Source organism: Betta splendens, chromosome 24, assembly GCF_900634795.4.
Source record: "Betta splendens chromosome 24, fBetSpl5.4, whole genome shotgun sequence".
NCBI lineage: Eukaryota > Metazoa > Chordata > Actinopteri > Anabantiformes > Osphronemidae > Betta > Betta splendens.
The window spans coordinates 11,795,424-11,814,013 of NC_040901.2; the positions used below are offsets into that span (position 1 = coordinate 11,795,424).

The 18,590-nt window shown below is 49.8% G+C and overlaps 1 protein-coding gene across 2 annotated transcripts in view; it reads right to left on the reverse strand.

The window, feature by feature from the left end:
• Nucleotides 1-3,409: 3,409 nt before the first annotated feature.
• The window catches only part of man1a1 (mannosidase, alpha, class 1A, member 1), a 60,619-nt gene continuing 45,438 nt past the window's right edge, over nucleotides 3,410-18,590 (reverse strand). For both annotated transcript variants that reach the window (XM_029140888.3, XM_029140889.3), the window contains exons 5-12: nucleotides 16,840-16,934; nucleotides 12,331-12,454; nucleotides 12,161-12,254; nucleotides 10,224-10,339; nucleotides 9,359-9,578; nucleotides 9,114-9,286; nucleotides 8,807-8,922; nucleotides 3,410-6,815 (exon numbers count right to left, since the gene is read on the reverse strand). In XM_029140888.3, coding sequence (XP_028996721.1) covers nucleotides 6,689-6,815; nucleotides 8,807-8,922; nucleotides 9,114-9,286; nucleotides 9,359-9,578; nucleotides 10,224-10,339; nucleotides 12,161-12,254; nucleotides 12,331-12,454; nucleotides 16,840-16,934 — 1,065 coding nt within the window. In that variant the 3' untranslated portion in view covers nucleotides 3,410-6,688. The remainder of the gene's footprint in view (nucleotides 6,816-8,806; nucleotides 8,923-9,113; nucleotides 9,287-9,358; nucleotides 9,579-10,223; nucleotides 10,340-12,160; nucleotides 12,255-12,330; nucleotides 12,455-16,839; nucleotides 16,935-18,590) is intronic.

Sequence of the window (18,590 nt, forward strand, 5' to 3'; positions counted from 1 at the left end):
GGCCGGTGGAGGCTGAGGCGAGGAGGGAAGATCCACCTCAGGCCCGATGGGAGTGGATCCATCACCTGAAGTGATGGATCCACTCCCATCGGGGGAGGATTCAGGAGCTCAGATCTACGTCTGGTTTATCATCCGTGCATGAAAGGCATCTTTTTGTAACCTCACGTGTTGTTTACGGCCTGATGCAGGAAGCAAAGCAAACGGGAGCCGGTTGCTGTCTCACTTGGATCAAACATGTTCTGCAGGGCCCAGTCGCTAGCAGAGGCCGGTCCGGACACGTTAGCGGGGCGCTCGGCAGCTTTGGGCTCGTTTTTGTTGGGACGACGCCTTCTCAAAATGGAGGAAGCGTCACCGCGGCGACGAGGGGACAACAGACACTGAGGACTGAAGCAGGGAAACCTGCAGGTTCAGTTCTGAGCCGAGCTGCAGGCACTAACGCTGGCATTGTCTCTATCTGCACTCAGTAGCAACACTTTCATTGCATTGATGGGAGAAGGCTTCGCCGCTGCTGCTGCTCACGGATTGGCCAGTTCACCCAGTGGCTCCCAGTCAGAGCTGGATGCCAGGCTGTGTGCACTGTAAATAGGGCACATCCTCGCTGAACTCGTCCTTAATTAATAATGAAGAGAGACACGCGCCTCAGCCAGAATCCGGACCGGGAGACATCAGAATTGGAATCTCAGTCCGACGGAGCGAAGCCAAGGTCCGTCGGCATCATCGGCGCCCGCGTTTGTATTTCAGACGCGCGACTCGGGACGAGCGTGGAGGAAAACGCAGGCGGCGCCGGCGCTCTGAGGGAGATGACAATGAGGAGAGCTGTGGGAATGTGAATTGGATGCGGTGCCACAGAATGATGGACTGCTCCGTATTGTTCTGTATTGTGCACTGGGGATTAACACACACACACACACACACACACACACACACACACACACACACACACACACACACACACACACACACACACACACGCTTGTCATCCATCTGTGTTTCTATTTTTAGAGGCTATCAGATGCAGCCACAAGCTTAATAATTGGAATATTTTCTAGGTGTGAGCTTCCCGGTGCTGAGGGAGCACGCGCCACCACAATCCAATTAGGAAGCTCCGCTGGCTCGCCCAAAAAGTAATAAAGTTGACAACATAATAACCACAACAATCAAATCTGCCTGAACACTGGAGGGGAAATGTAACGGCATAACTTCACATCAGCGTCCCCGAGCACAGAATCAGATCAGTGGCATCACACACACTGGTTACACAGCAGAAAGCGCCTGACCTGGAGGAGGAGGAGGAGGAGGAGGAGGAGGAGGGGGAGGGGGAGGAGGAAGAGGAGGAGAAAGAGGAGGAGGAAGATGAGGAAGAGGAGGAGAAAGAGGAAGAAGAGGAGTAGGAGGAGGAGTGATGTGCTCCAGTGGCCGCGATCACGTCCTTCCTGAGTGGCTGTGAACCGAGCCTGAGCTTCAGCGGTGACTGAAAACGCCACCCGGGCTCCAGAAGCCCAGCGGAGGCCGAGGGTTCGTGGAACTTTGTTTACAGGTCACAGTGGAGCGAGACGGACTATGAGCACATTAGAATTCAGTTTATCCACAGCAAGAGAGAAATGAGCCCGGAGTGTTCAGGCCTGACCTCACACGGGTCACGACTCCCATTCCACGTGTAGCACAACATCTGCTGCACGTCTGGTAACCCATGGCAACAGATGAAAGGAGAAGAAAGACCGAAGGAACGTTTGGACTGGAAGGATTTGAACTTTGACAACAATATTGGACAATGAAAGTTATTTGCAGACGGAGTCAGGTTCCGTCCGCTGGTGATTCACAGCCTCTCGCTTAGTGAGAAACTGGCACAAACACTGAACAGCTGTAAAACATCACAGTAAAACGCAACGGAAACACTGACATGATCCATTCAGCTCCTTTTAGAAGAACATCCTCAAAGATGTTTCACAAAAACACAGAAGGTGTTGATCCAGGACCAACACGGAGTCTGGAATCATGTTAGTTGAAGGTTGAGAGGAGGCGAGATTCACAAACTGGAGGAAACAACAAGGAGGAGGCTTCAGGCAGAAGTAATGGATGACAGCATGTATCTCACACACACACACACACACACACACACACGCACACACGCACACACGCACACACGCACACACACACACACACACACACACACACACACACACACACACACACACACACACACACACACACACACACACACACACACACACACGCCTGACTGATATATAATCTATTTCATTCCCCTGTTTTCTTTGCACATTCACTTTGCAAAGATTTTAGAACAGTCCCATCAATCACGTTCTTTTCTCAGCCACGGTTTCAAAAGCTGAACGAACCAGACAACGCACCTATAGAGGTTCAATGGGAAACAGGAGCAGATTGGATTCTGTCTGAGTAATAAAGCTGCAGCGCCCGAACCATAAACTGAAACAACAGCATTTCCTCCGATAATGAATGAGACGGAATCAATCGCGGCCCGATGCTTCACGCGTGTTTGTGTCTTCATTCCACATACAGGACCGATCGATCGGTGTTTGAGGAAGAGTTTCCAACAGCAGGATTAAACAGGACGAAACACGGGAAAGACCCCCGAGGTCGGACTCGTCTCCGCTGCTCAATAAAAGATGAGCAGAGGAGCAAAACGCATCCTCCTGCAGGCGTGTTGTAGCTTTTAAGCTTCACTCACACGAATCGCGACGTTTCGGGAGGAGCCGTTTCCCGTTTCAGGGAGGAAGGAGGTAAATCAAAGCAGGACGTGGATGAATTAGAGGAGAACGCCGGTCAGTGAGCAGTGAATGTGGAGCGGGTTAGCTTAGCGTCAGACAGGTCAAAGGTCACCAACGGCCTCGGTGGCCCCGAGTCCAGCTGAGCAGTTTCACTTCTAAAGATGCTAAACTGCAGCTTCTGCCTGGTTGAAGGAAACCAGCTCCAGCACCTGCGGATGCGTTCACACGTTCCTGCCTCTGAGGAGAAGCCATCTTGGTGCCGCTGGGATGCTTTTAGACACGTCAGACAGAAGCGACAATGTTGCCAGAGGGTGAACAGAAGGAGAAGGAACCTTTTAGAATCTAAACAGACTGACAGAAGGTGCTTTAAGCCTGAAATAAATAAAAAAACACACAATAAATGAAGCTAAATATTTATAAGGTTCAAGTGTCTCTCTCCTGTTTCCACGGCCCTTTGCTGCCCCCTGGTGGAAAGATGAGGAAAACACAGTAACTCGCTAAAAACAACTTTATTTTAGCGCCGAGGAGCATTAACGTGCACTTTACACACGTTTATTCATTAACAGTGAAACACAAAGCTGTTTAAAGAGATGATGCATTTGTAAATGCATCACAGCAAACCTACTATAGGACAAAGGACAGAAACCAAACCCAACGCAGCACTTATTAAAAGACTTTTATTCACAATAGAAGTGTAACAAATATAGTTTATTAAAAAGTCTGCTGCTCATTAATATTTTAATCCATAAGCTCAGAAGAGTTTTATATAAATGTAGCGGCTCATTTGCCCAAATTGAATATTTACATTTTTTTAATAATCATATTAACACAGTAGAACAATTTCCCCCACAAAATTAAAATATTGCATATAAACACAAGGTAAACTATCAATGTGCAATGGAATGATTATCAGCAATATTTTGTACAGATACATTTCTGAGGTTGGTTTCACACATTTAAAAAAGGAGAACGTCAGCTCTGTGGAAATCCGGGGTCTGATCACTTCTGCAGAGTCTTAGTCAATCAATTAATCAACCAAAAGAGACATTAGGAACATTTGAAGATCATAAAATGCCTTTAGGGTGTGTGTAAATGAACTGTGAGGTCTATGAGCTGACATTCTCCCTTAATATTCACCGATAGAAAAGCACTGGAATGATCATCAATACAGTTTCAGGAAGTCACCAAAAACAATTCAACATTTTTAAAACAAAAAGGAAAATAAAATCAAGTCTGCGAAGGAGAACGAGCAGGTGTCTGATGTCACACCACGAAGCGGAAGCCAACGTCACACTGGTGGCTCACACGAACGACTAAATACATTCTGGATCCTCTGCCTGTGCAGGTAGTGGAAACTACCAGGAGGGTTCTACACCGAAGGGCCGGAGGCTCGGACGACTAGGGGGTAATTCAGACGATTAGCCCTTGAATCAGAATCTACTGGTGGAAACCACGTGACTGCAGACTAAATACATCAACCACTGGGGGTGTTACATTAAGCTCATCATCACAGAGGCCTTCACAGAACTGGCTTCATGACCAGCTACGACAAAGATATCAGTCGGCCTCAGTCAAAAAGGATGTTTAGTATCACTAGGGCCCAAAGTCGTAAATTTGACAACACAAGATCAAATCATTAATTACAGATATCATGAAGATGCACTGATAATAAAACAGGACTGCAGTGAATGAAGCCCCGGTGGGACCACCCTTGGACGCTCAGTGTTTCCTATCAGAGCTGCCACCTTGAGGATGAACTACAGTATAGTGGACGCAGCGACTCCTCTGAGATCATCTGCCATGTTACAGATGAGGTGAGCGACAGTAAACAGACCAACAAGCATCACTCACCACTTTTACTCTGCTGTACTCTCAGATCCGTCTTTTTGTGCTTTCAAGGATAGAAGAAATCAAAAACACAGACAAAAAGCATAACACATATTCTTGACTTCACATTGGATGGTACATTCATTGAGTTCTAATCATCCTCGAGACCTCTGTCTGATGAAAACCCTCACCTGCCATCACTAACCGGGTTAATGATCAGGTGAGTGTTGATTCCAGCAGGCGTGAAGCCTTGTGTTCAGGGTCTTCTCTGACCCACAGCGCCCCCTGGAGGACGCTCCCCACTCCACATCACACATTCACTACTACAGAATAAATTAACACAGAATTACAACACATCGTCGCGTAGATAAAATAAGAGCTGCCCCTAAAGCAAAGTCTAGTTACAGGGAGCATCGAACACTGGCGCCTGCACAGATTCCTCACAGATACGTCACGTCTGACGGAGCACAGGGAGCAGACGTCAGCATTTTTGGTTTTGGTTTCCAAAAGAAAAGGAAGGAAATTAAATAGATATTTTATACAGGTTGTGTGGACGCTTAAAGCAAAGAGGCTTAACTAGAGTTAAAACCATTTGAGATGCTTTTTCTATTGGTCTTTGCTGCAGACGGACTTTATTTGGTTGGGTCTTCCTTCCACCCACACGTCCTCTACATTCTCTCATTCTGTCATTTGAGCAACTGCAGTTTTCAATCCATTGCAGACATGAATTCATTTTGAGCCGCTGTCACTGAGCCCGGCTTCAGTCGCCACTAGATGTCAGTGCAGTTCTTCTGCTTGATGCTCAAACAGAAGCTAGAGATCTTATTTAGAAGCCGTGTGATCCTCGGGTCTTTAACGGTCTGATCACACACGCATCCACTGAATCTGGAGCTGCTCTCCAGCTAAAGTCACTGTACATTAAATATCCCAATAAAAGGAGGATTTCTGTTTCATCCCTTCTGGTTTTGGTACAATCCTCATCTGAGCTTCGGGACCCTACTTAAAGCTCCAGGACTATTTCAGACCTCAGCTGCTTCTCCCTCTAACTCCTCTTCAACAGTGAAGGCACTAGATCCAAGACTAAACAGTTCTGTGTGGCGCTGGGAGGAACCTTTGCCTTAAATTGGACTAAATCACCGGGTCAGTGTTGAACTCTCAACAAACATGAGTTAACAAGGGTAAACGACAGAACGGTCCATGACGGTGGAGGTGAAGGTAGTGGCGTCAGTGACAGGATGGTAAAGCTGCGTTGACGGCGTATGGCTTGTTGTGTGTCGGGGTGAAATCTGCGTCTCCTCATAGAGGAGAGAAGGTCCGACGGCCTGTCCTACGCTCCGGCGCCAGGACCAGAGGGACCGGCAGGGCCGTCAGAGATCAGCTGAATCAGGTTTAATATTTACTACTCAAAGCAAGCACGTACAGCAGCAGAGCTTCACCCACGCTCCCAACAACATGTCCTGGTCAAATTAAATGATCGCAAACCACAGAGGAAGACTGAATGATGAAGGTAAAAGTTCTCTTTCACTGAAGACGAAGAGCAGTGATATGATCTCCAGCTTTAAAAACCCTCTATTGGTCAAACCGCAGAAATACTGGTGAAGGAATTAGGAGCCAGACAAACACAGAGGAACTAAGACTGAGATACGCGGTGGAGGAACCACGGGGCGAGCGGTGGTCCGGTCCGTTTCACATCACAGCGAACTCAGGGGAGGGAGGAGGAAACCAGGCGGGAGGAGGTGGTTTGTGCTGGGAAGGTTCGTTCCACCGCCTCGCTCAAAACAAAAAAGCTAAGATGTCGTTGAGTCACAGCACAGTTCTCTGACGACTGGTTCCACTGGTGACACAGAAAAAAACTAGTGAACAAGGTGAGACTGGCCACAGACGTCACACTCCCGCTGTAACATCCGAGCAGGCGGAGACGCTGCTTCATCACATTGTGGGTTTCTAGTCATTCACCACCTACTGCAGCAGTGACCGCAGTCACGTCTCAGCTCGACCACATGAACATGGACAACGACTCGAAAGCTCCGGAGGATTTCATCTTAAAGGAAACGTTAAAACGTGATGCGCCGAGGCCCGGCGTCCCCGGCGTGGGTGGGTGGGTGGTAGGGGGACTACTCCACTTCGTTGGGTGTCTCCGTTCGGTCCTTCTTGATGACCGGCAGGGGATGAGCCTCCGTGTTGAAGACCCAGTGGTCGAACGGCAGGTGGTCGTCGTCGGAGAAGAGCAGGTACAGATACCTGGAGAGGAAGCACAGCGCAGTCAGAACGTGAGCGAACGAGCGGCTCCTGAAACCGGGGAGCGAGGACCAGAGGGAGCAACGGGCTCGGCCTCTGCCCCCCACTCTGCCTCCATTTCGCCGAGGCTTTTAAGCACGCGAGCGTTTGTGTCCAGCTGCAGGTCGAGCACATGATTGTTGTCTGCTTTCAAACAGCTCCAGCACCAACAGCGGAATCTTCAGGGCAGACAATGTTTTGATTACATAAACGCACTCCAACCCCTGTTTTCATTTCTTTTTAGCGACGACTAGCTGGGGATCCGCTCTGCTTCCTCCTCAGCGCTTTTGATAATATTTCGAGTTGTGTTCTGCTCCTGCAATATTTATCAGCCGTCCTCCTGCCAGTGCGCTGATGAAACAGATGTGGAACTGTGAGGAAAGGACGGGCGCGGCTCGGGATCAGAAGAGTTTATGATGATGAAGTTTGGCTGCACAGCATCATCAAACCTTATGAAACTCTGAAACATTACCATCATCTATTAGCAAACAGCTGCAGGACAGATCTGAATTCATTAAGGAAGAAAAAGAGGAATTAACTGGAACAAGGACTTGTTGTTTTGTCGACATCCTTGTCAGGAAGCGTCTCAGTTATTTCCTGCTCAGCTCTGTCCTGTCAATCATCCGCATTCTGAGCAGCGCTCAAATAAAGACGCCATTAAGAGTGAAGTGCGTTTTGATGGTTGTATTCTTTGAATCCAATGGTTCTGGTTAATTAGACAATGATTTTTGGCGCAGTGTGTGTGATTCAGAGGAGCCGCTCGTCCGCCACAACACGTCCCCGCCGCCGTCGCCTGCCAGCCGAGCACTAGAGAGCGGCTGAAGGCGGCGGCGGCGTGAAGCACGGCCGTGTCCTTGGCAGCGGCCGAAGATGGATCCAGGAAGTGGCGCCGCCCGCTGCCAAGATTCCACTGTTACATTAGCAGGATTGGACCTGTGGGTGTGCTGCTAAACGGGATGGATGCTTTGTGTGTCCGCTTTGCGAGGTCCGTTATCAAGGGGATGACGCCGGCTGACGGATGGGGCAATCATTGTGCTCCTGTCCAAGCTGCTGCTCAATTACACTCTGATTTTTCCTGCAGCTGTCGGTGGGAGGCCTCTGATGTTAGATAATGCTAATGAGGCGTTTCCGGTGACTTTCGTGCTGCATGGATGGGACTTTAAACAGACTCAGCACAGTTGGAGCGCCATCTGAGGAGGAGAGCCCCGTTAGCCGGCAGACATCACACTGTGAGGCCGACAACACGTTTGCAGAGTCACGCCCCCACGAGCGCGTTAGCGCGCAGCCTGGCGTGGGGCAGTTAAGTGAAGGAATCAGGCGACTATTAAAGAGACGTGAGGAGAAGCTTCCTTTACAGCAGAAACAGCCAGTGTGTGAATGAAGCAGGCTTAGACGCCTCGTCCTCATATCTGCATTTGCAGCGAATCACTTCTAAAGTCTGTTTCTAATTACTTTCCCATTATAACTGTGGGCGGATTTGCCTCCATCATTTCTGGGGGAATGAAATCTGCTCGCTGAGGATGTGATGGGACTTGTCCAGAAGTCACTGGGCGGACGCTCTCGGTGTCAGGGCCACGAGCAGAAACAAAGAAATAAATACATAGAATTCAGCCGAGCTGCAGAATCTAAGGGGCTCCGCTATCGGACCCGCTCACCTCTGGTCTGAGCCACGCTGGAATCTGAGACATACGGCGGCTTCAAAAGCCTCTCAGACTCACTCAGCCTTCTGAGTAGTGGACCTCGCTGTGACCTCAGCCACAGTGGAGCTGTGTCTGAATGAATAATAACATCACACTCTGGTGTTTACGCGTGCGTGCGTGCGTGCGTGCGTGCGTGCGTGCGTGCGTGCGTGCGTGCGTGCGTGCGTGCGTGCGTGCGTGCGTGCGTGCGTGCGTGCGTGCGTGCGTGCAGTTCCTTCACACCCGGAGCAGACAGTTGTTCAGTTCCTGTCTTACTTTAGCGTCTCGGCCAAGTAGAAGCTCTGCTGAACGTCGTCGTGGTTCGGGCTGGAGGAGTAGACGTCCCTGATGCCGCTGTAGCCTCCCTCTACTTTACAGTGCTGCTCCAAAGCCTGGACACAGACAGCATCAGCATCAGTCACGCCCCTAATGCACTTTAAATATCAGCAGATGTGCTAAACAGGAACACGGGTCCAGTAGATTGACCTTCCTTGTTTCCTTCCTGAATTTAATTCCCACCATCTAAGTTCACGGACTACAGAATCATCTTGACCACGGCGTACAGTGTACAGTATGCACGTACCTGCACAGCCTCCCAGCCCCACTCTCTGTACTTGGGGTCGTGGGTGAACCTCCACATGTACATGTAGGTCTCGATGACCTCGGGGCGGAGGATGAAGTACTTCTCGTTCTGGCGGGTGGCGATGGCCTCCACGCCGCCGTCGAAGCGGAACGCCTCTGGGCCCAGCTTCAGAGCTGCAGAGAAGAAGAGCGCTGAAACCACCCGGTGCGCAGCCACGTCAGCCCTAAACCCGGAGCGAGCGTTACCGGTCCTGCTGTACGACTCGTGACACGTCCTGGCGATCTCGGCCGCCAGCTCCATCTGGTGGCCCGTCCTGTCGCTGGCCGCTCCGTCGGCGCCCAGGGCGATCATGCCGCCTGCGAAGCACGTCAGGTGGCCCATCTTGTGCTCCAGCAGCCCCCCCTTCCACTCCGCTATGTAGGTCAGGCCGCTGCTCGACTTCCGGATCAGGTTGGTCTCGATCGCCTGACGGAGACAAGTACAGATGTTACGGGACGTCGTTTCCACCGTTACTGCGCCGGCCGCTGCTCCACGAAGGCAGCGACATCAGCCATAAGCCTTAAAGATGGAGGGGGATTATGGGGAATTAATTCAGTTTCAGTCTCTCTGTAATATATTCCCTCCCCAGTGTGTGACAGACAAGCAGCCGATCGGCGTCCTCCAGCTGAGTCCCATCGCTTGTCGCTGCAACTTAACGATTTGTTTAAACAGACAAAAGCTGTCCACTCAAGTGTGTGTGTGCGTTGGTCGGGTTCTCAGGAAGCTGTTGTCAGCGTAGATTCATCTGTTCCGTTCCTAGCGTGTGCTGCTCATCTGTCCGCCTGCTCTCAGTGAGTACGAGTGTAAAACCACGAGGAAAACAACTAACGCTAACAGTTATAATTTGGTTTCCATCAGCGCGAATCTTCACTGATGAGGCTCATCATGGACCGAGCGTTAGAAAAGGCCTGAGAATGAAGATGGCGACCGGTGGAGATCAGTGCTGGGAGTGAACCGGCCACTGACAGGTACATGCAGCTAGCGAGGCTTCTCCTCACTGCTTCAGTAAACGCAGGTGTGAATGAAACAACCCGCGCCCCTCTTTCCTCCTCCGCGTCCGGTCTCACGCACCTGCAGGGAGTCGTAGTACATCTTCTTGCCTTCCTCGTCGTTCCTGTCAGACATCAGCCAGGCCTTGAGCAGGTACTCGTAGAAGCTGTCGCCCAAACCGCCGACAGACACGTGATCTGCAACACACAGGTTGGTCACAGTGTAAGAGCTGCACGCGCCTCCACAGACCGGCTGCTTCCACAGCGCGCGGCCTCCAGGCGGCTGCTCCGCTGCCTGTCATTGAAGGCTCATCCATATGCATGGCTCATTAACGGGGTCCGGCCCTGTTTGCGCTGTGCACAGATTAAATGTCAGCTGTGATCACCCTGAAGTCAGGAGGCTGAGAAGGTGCCGATAAGGCTGCAAGCGGGAAACCACGCGCGTGCGTGAACGTCAGGAGGAACCGCTGATGATGAGACGAGATGAAAGCGACGCAGCCCATAGGTCAACAGCAAAGCTTCCCACAGAAGCTTTGCTGTTGAAATACGTTTCAGACAACATTAGGCTGCAAATATCCCTACATCATAATTTATTCAACAAAAGCCTTCCCATTACTATTGCATAATTCCCTCCTAGATGCAAAACCCTCAGTGACGAACACGAGCATCGGAGCATTTCTATGCTTTTCTCCTCTTTTGGTTCAAACTCGCTGTTTCTACTCAGCAATGCTAATCGAGTGTGTCAGAATTAGCATAAAATCCTTAGATGAAAACACAGCTCCTGGCTGCGGTTAACCGTGTCAGCTAAACGCCAGCGCTGCTTTTATGGAGCGCTCCGATGAGGGAGATAGCGAACGTGAGGTGCAGGTCTGGGTCCAGACAGACGCCGCTGCCACAGCGACGGGCACCAGGCAGAACCTCGGCTCCACCGACCGGCGTGAAAACAATTAAGTCTCCATCGCTTCATATCGGAGGCGCTCAGACGCTGCAGCAGCAGGAAGCACCCCCGACTGGTGCAGCTCCACAATCTCACCTCAATGAATTACACAGAAAATTAAGCCTCGGTGCCGTTTGGAATCTGCGACAGTTCCAAGCAAAGCATTTCTAATGGATTCCTGACCTGGTGTCTCTAATGTCTGATTCCTGCCAGGCAGCTGGAATGAGAACGCAGCAGGTGCAGACGCGCGGGCGGCTGTTCCTCAAGGTTCTGGTTCTGGTTCTGCAGCCGAGTTTGCTTTGACATTGTTTCTGTTGGACAGCCTGCTGGACTCACACCGCTTCTCTCTGTATAACTTTACTTTACTCACTTCTTCTTTTATTACAGTCTCTGTGGCTGAGTGTGAGAACACGTGATGTCCCAGGTCGCACCAAGTATGAAGACGGAAGTAGTTCTGGAGCAAAGTCCAATAAAGGAACGGAGGAAGTGTTCACATTACATTTGTTCTGGTTGTTTGGTCAACGTCTACATTTAAAACACGCCGTGCTGCTGCTCATTATACATTCTAGGCTCATTAAAGGCGGGTTCAGGAGGAAGTTGAGAAATAATGGCCGACGCCAGCGTGGTGATGATTAGAAGAGGAATACGTGCCCTCTCCCAGTGTTCCTGCACAAATTACAGGTGCGGCGCCGGTTTGCTTTGACAGAGACACATAAAGTGCACCGCTGTAATCTAGACAAGTGGTAATTTGCATGCATCAGTGTTTCAGTGTCATCTTGGGAAGGAGAAGGTCCAACTTTGATGACACCCTTCCAGCGATAAATGCTAATTTTATGACCGGTTCTGATTCGAGCCCATGTTGCAGTAACATTAGCAAAGATTCCAGCCTCTGGTCATCACTTTAATAACACGGTGTTTACTGCAGGTGGAAAATGTGTCTCTTTATCTTGTCAGCGTGATTAATATGCGCATTAGAGTATCTAGGTACCAAAATGACAGAGGAGCAGGCTGAACCCAGGGGCAGAGCCGTACAGCACTAACATGGGTTCAGTCTTTACTCAGGATGCGTGATGCAGACTTACGCTGGCCCCACTGGCCACTGTTGGGGTTCAGGTAGTTGGGGTACAGCCCCTGGGGCTTGTCCAGGCGGTTCAGGACCTTCCTAATGTTCATCACCTAAGAGTTCAAAGAAACAAAGTGGTAAAACACAGAATATTCACATGTAGCGTCCGGGAAGGTCAGGAATATTCACCTTCTGAGCGAACTCTGGATTCCCGGAGAGTTTGCTGAGGTGCATGAACTCCAGGTGCAGGGTGCCGTACTCTGCCAGGATGCTGCTGCCGCCCGATGCCCACGGCCAGTTTCTCCCGACGCCACTGAACGGGAAGAGCGGGAGACGAATGATTCTGCAGGCACCTTCATTGGCGCCACACACAGGAAGCAGAAGCGGGGGAGCGTCCAACAAAGCAAAGATGTGAGGAGCGCGAGTGTGAACCAGGAGCAGAGCCAAACACACACGTCTTCAAAGAGGTGGATGAACATACTAATTATGCCCCCTTCAACTCATCACGCCGCACAAGCCTTAATTTGTCTCCCATTACACCATGGAGTTAATCCAGTCAGCCTAACGTCAGGAGGAGCGGAGCCGCGGATCAGGGTCAGCGCTGGAGCTGGCAACTGTGTTTATTAGTTGTATGGACGCCTGTAATCACACGCACGGCGGTTTAACGCGGCTTAGAAGCCAGAGAGCGGAGGCAGGGAGCCACACGGAGGCTGCACCAGCGTGTGTCTGGAATATCTTTAATCTGAGCAGCTGCAGAATAACAAATCCAACACCATTCCAGATACTGGATAGTGGCTGGAACCTAATTAAAATGAAGCTAGACGTGCCAGAGCCCCTCTGTTTGTTTGAACACACTTATTAAATTAACTAAGCTAAATAATTAAATTGACTTAAAGCAAGATTAATTCACTTTCCAAAGAATAAAGAACATGTTATTGCTCTCACACATGAAAGCTGAATTCATTCTCAGATGCTGTGCCAAGACTTTGAATCCGTGAGTACTTACAGTAAGTCAATACAGTCACGGATTCACTGCCACTGACGGTAAATATGAGCTATTTTACTACTGTAAGTATCGACCAAAGCTGAGTCACACCTGGCTGCACGGCCGCTCTGCGGTTGTGTCCATTACAGCAGCTGATGCTCAAGCGATCGCTGAATAAACCTCCGTCATGAGGTCAAATCAAACATTCGTGGCCCATCAGGCAGGAACGAAGCACATGTTCTGCTCCTGAAGTCTGCGCTTCAACGTCAGACGTGATCAAACGATCACAGACGTTTATAACCATGAAGCTGGTCCAGGCACTTCCTGCGCTGGGACGATCCTGCTGCACAGTTGATCTGATCGGGCTCCTCCCGTTGTGTTTGACCGCTCATGCGGATGTCCTGGTGGCCCAGTTTCCAGAACTCTGGTACCGAGCAGCCCGCTCTACATTCCCCATCTCTCCCAGGACTTAATGACACCCATAAAGGAACAAGCTGTCTCTGTGTAGGAATAAAATGATGATGTCACATGTACTAGAAGCCGGTCTGAGGTGCATCGCCTCCAGATCCGACTGCTTCCCACTGCTTTAAAGGCCCAGTCTGCTTCTCCTCCTACACCCGTGGTCGTTTCTATGCCAGCTGTGAAATGACAAACGGCAGACTGCTACTTTCATAGCCTCCGGTCCCTTCTGCGGCGCCAACAGCAGCAGCAGCGTGCCAAGCGGTAACCTGGAAAAAACACAGCAGCCTCTCCATCTCCATAAATTAGCATGTAGCAACAGCAGGCGCCCCCTCCGCTAACGCTGCCTTCGCCCCCCGCGTCCGCATCAAACCCACGTTCTGGCCCGGTTCTCCTCCTCCACCGAGCCCGTCCTCATCCGTGCCACGACCTCTCTCTTCTCTCCTCCCTCAATATTTCTTCCTCTGTCGTAAAATCCATTGTACGTCTCCTCCTCCGGGGGCAGGGAAAATGTGAATTGCGATAGATTCACAGTTAGCAACTTAATTAGAGGCCTTAAATCACGACTGCCTTCCACTGCCTTGGGTTACTGTCGAGGAGAGCCGCACCGAGTGTATAAATTTCAGTGTGCGCGCCTTCAACACCATCTCTGGATACTCTGGATGCCAGACTTTTCTTTGTTGTTATAAAGTGCCCCGAGGCAGCGAGACTGTGCGGCGGCTGATAACATGTTTGTCTGGTGTATGTACAAGCGTGTGCTCATTACGCCGGTGGAACGCAGACAGGCTTGCCCTTGTGCTGTCACCGGGCGTTACTCAGGAGATCACCTGGGTAGCGCTCCCCCGCATCAGGACCAGGCAGCGTGACCTCATCCCGTCAGGCTCCAGCACCACAGATCCTACAGCCCCACAGTTTGTCGCTGAGGAGGCAAATCTCTCCAAAACTAATATTTTACACATTCTTCAAGATAAGACAGAAGCTTTGACATTGCTTTAAGCAGCCGAGTTTCTCCTCAAGCTGCAGCCACTCATTTAACGTTTCTAAATCACAGCTTTGTTGTAATTACAACCAGCTAAAAACAGCTGTTTTTTTCCAGCCAGTTGTGTGTAAGTGTACGTACAGGACACCTTCAGCCCCATGATGTAGAAGCAGCGAACAGCAAATGACAGGGATCCAGACGCCTCGGCACAGTCTCACAGCGCCTCGTCCCATTAAGGCCCGTCCCTGTGCTGTGCAGTGGCAGCTTTATCAGTGTGAATGCTAATGGAGGAGCTACGGGACAGACTGGCAGGGCCAGATAACAACCTGGTAACTAGCGTGTGAAGTCAGAGAAAGAAAGTGCTGCCACGGCTCAACTCCGCTTACAGATCAGAGAGCGCGGCTGCACACTGCGTGTCCATGCAGAGATACTGCACATCTGGCTGTGATACAGCACGCAGCCAGGGAAACGTCGACTTAGATCGACTACAAATATACAGTTCAGCTCAGACCCAGATGTTGAGGCAATGGTTGTGATTAGGTTTAGGGTTGAGCAGAAACTAAGATGACTTATAGAGTCCCTGAACACATCACAACACAGACACACATTCTAATGTAAAGCCTCTGCACACAGTTGAGCGACTTTTCAGACCAAGCTGAGGTCGTGTTTCGCCTGAATATGAATCAACCGGAGGAAGAAGACCAGATTCCCCTCTGCTCACGCTGATGAATAATTTACAGTGTTTTCCATCACATACGGTAAAAGATTCCCAAGGAATTTCCAGACCTGTGTTCCAAAGGTAGAGCAACAGAAAGGGGCAGATCCTGAGTCAGATTTGGCCAAAACGCAGTGTTGAGTTCCTGCGGTGGCTGAACAGCAGGACACACTTTGCTGCTGTGACGTTGTGCAGGATTCATCTGGAAACGCTCAACCAGTTACAGTCTGGAGCTCTTACGGGGCCAGTGACGCGACTGCACCTAGTAACAGAACTGATGTATTTACTGGTTACTACATGCTGCCTGCATTAACCTTTAACAACAAACCAAAACAGGCCCTTTGACGACAAGTACACTTATTGCAAAACTCATTTTAATTGATCCGGACAAACTAAAAGCAGCAGAGACATCAGAAGACGGAGAAAATTACTTATCTTGTTCTATAAAATGAACACAGTGCAACTGCGCAAACAAGGTTTGCTCAGTGCAGAAGCAATAAGGCCTTTTAAACTATGGCCTTATTTCTTGCAGCCCCACTTGGGCTCTTCTATAGCTACAGGGCAGAGTGATGAAAAAACGCAGAGAGGGAATAAGAACAAGGCCGCGGAGTGAGTGCACCTACAGTCTGAAAGCTCTGCTAGGTCAGTCTGGGTACGACGTACAGAGCGAAGGGAAGCTCTTAAAAGATGAATAATGAAGGAATTGAGGGTAAAGGAGATGGAGGGATATTGATGATAAAGGGAAAGATGATAATTGGGGCTTGTTAGCAAGTCTGTGTGCTTTACAGACTCGTGCTGCTTCAAACTGTGTCAAGGTTACACAGGCAGCGAGAGAGCTCCCTGATGTTTCTTCTGGGAAGTCTTCAGCTGTTTCCATCTTAAGGGTTTGTTGTTGTTGTTACAATTTAAAGAGATCACTTACAATTTATCATTCCTAATTGAGTAGTAATTTCAGAACGCGTCATATCTGCACAAGACACATACAAGACAACCTTCTGCTAGAAATGGGAACTGGAGGCCTGCTCAGTGGAGCGTTAACGGGGTGTGTGTGTTATTGTAACGTGTGTGTGCGTTTCCAATCTATCATAGGTCAGTCATGCAGGTAAAGTCATCATCGCCAGCAATCTGCTCAGACCTCCAGGGAAAAGACACACACAGACGCGCACACGCACACACACACACACACACAGAACATGGGAGTGAGTCTAGTCTAGCGTACAGACAGAAAGAAAATTAATTTGTCACAGCGCGTTTATCGTCATGACAACCTGGGTTTTAATTAATGGCTGACAATCAGCACACAGTTGTCTCTCTGCGTGGAACAGACAGAGAGAAAATAGAGGTGAAATAAAAAATAGCTAAGAACATTTTGACGTTGTTGGACTGGTGGTGGTTCGTCTTCAGAGGCAGTTCCTTGAACGTCACCCTACACAGAAACCCCTCGGCTCCGTGTGTGAGGCTGGAATAAGGAGGCCTTGTGTCGTGGGCTCACACGAGTCCGCCGACCACAGGGCTCTTTAAAGCATCGCTATGAAAACAGAGAGGCAGCGCGCGTCGTACCTCTTGAGGTTGAGCAGAGCCCAGGGGATGCCGGTGGGGGTCTTGAAGGCTGGCAGCAGCTTTTCACCCAGCTCCACCGCCTTCTGACGGAACACCTGCGACAGAGGAAAGCCAGACGCTTTTAAATCAGGTCAGTATTCATCATGCAGTACAAACACAGCGTGATGAGGCAGGAAAAAACTCAAATGAAGCTGTTGCTCTTCTGTCATTTTGTCCCTGAGAAGCTGTTAGGAGCCGAACCGGAGGAGCCGGCGGTGAGTATTTAATGTAGTCCAGCTCAAACCACCGGTGGCCACAGGGACCTGGTGTCGCTTTAAATAACTTCATGAATATTCAAGCGCAAAACGAGAGCAAAAGAGCAAATCTACCTGGATCTGTTAGCGCATGAAAATAGGGAGAGACGTCCTTCAGAAGTCAGCCGCTGGTACAGTAAATATGGAAAATGTGGAGCGAAGTCCAAATTCATTTTAGAGTTTGCTTCTGCAGCTGAACTGATGCTAAAGGTTGACATGTATTGTTTGGCTTGTTTGTGGCGCTCGACGCATGAATTACAGGCTGATTGTGGTCGTACTTGACCTTCTTCAACATTCATGACATTAATTCTGAAATGACAGTTATTGTGCTCTGCTGCCATTAAAACCTGATGAATATCTGCCAGACTTGGTGGGATTCCTCCCTTGTAGCAGCGTATTCGATCAGACAGCTCCACAGCGGCCTGAGCCCAGGGGGGATCGCGTCTCTAAGGTGTCTGACGCTGTTTGCTGCAAACGGGAAATGTTTCCATATTTGGCTCTGAGTGGAGCAGCGGAGATGGAGCAGGTTCTGGTCCAGGACACGGTGGACTGAGACGCCTGAGGCTCCAGCTGACGCCCTGAACAGCCAGAGTGATGCTACAGCACGTCTGGTGCAGCTTTTATGTTAATCCCTTGCAGCGAGAACAAAGCTTTAACTACAGTAAAACAACAAGCAAGACAGGAGTCAAATATTTAGTTATGTGGAAAAAAATAAAGCACTTAAACGGCTTCATCCTGTTTATGTTGCTCCCATTTGTCTTGGGGCAAAGTTTTGTGAACCGTACATGCAGACATCACTCATCTGTTACTTTCATCTTCTCTTTAGTGATGCACACACACACACACACACACACACACACACACACACACACACACACACACACACACACACACACACACACACACACACACACAGGTGCTCCTGTAACATACTCCATGTCAGCCCGCTGACAGCTGCCTTCCCTGGGGATCCCCCACTCAGCAGGGTGTGAGAGACGAGGGCAGCAGGGAGAAAGAAAGGCTTGTGATGAAGAAAGGCTCGAGAGGCTACTTGTCAAAACAATGTGGCAACTTTACAGCTTTTCCTTCAAAAGTCAAAAGCAGGAAAAGGTCACAGGGAGTCGAACTGCAAAGAGAGATAAAAAACTAGCAATGTGATATTTGAACAGTTCTGTGTGACAAAATGTGAGGTTTGACTCAAATACTGTGGTAAAACCAGCTCAGACGTCACCATCTGACGGACATGAACCATTATTCGTGAGTCTAAGTAGGAAGATGTCACGTTGACACCAATTATGTTGTCTGCAGGTTTAAAGGAAGCAGGAGTGTGTGTAACAAGGCGTCAGATGTCCGTGATTAATGCCTTTAATAATGCCAGGAGCACAGAGACGGAGAGGAGGAATAAAAACACTCCCAGGGACCCACAGACCAAGAAATGAGAGCCCGTGTCCACGGCCA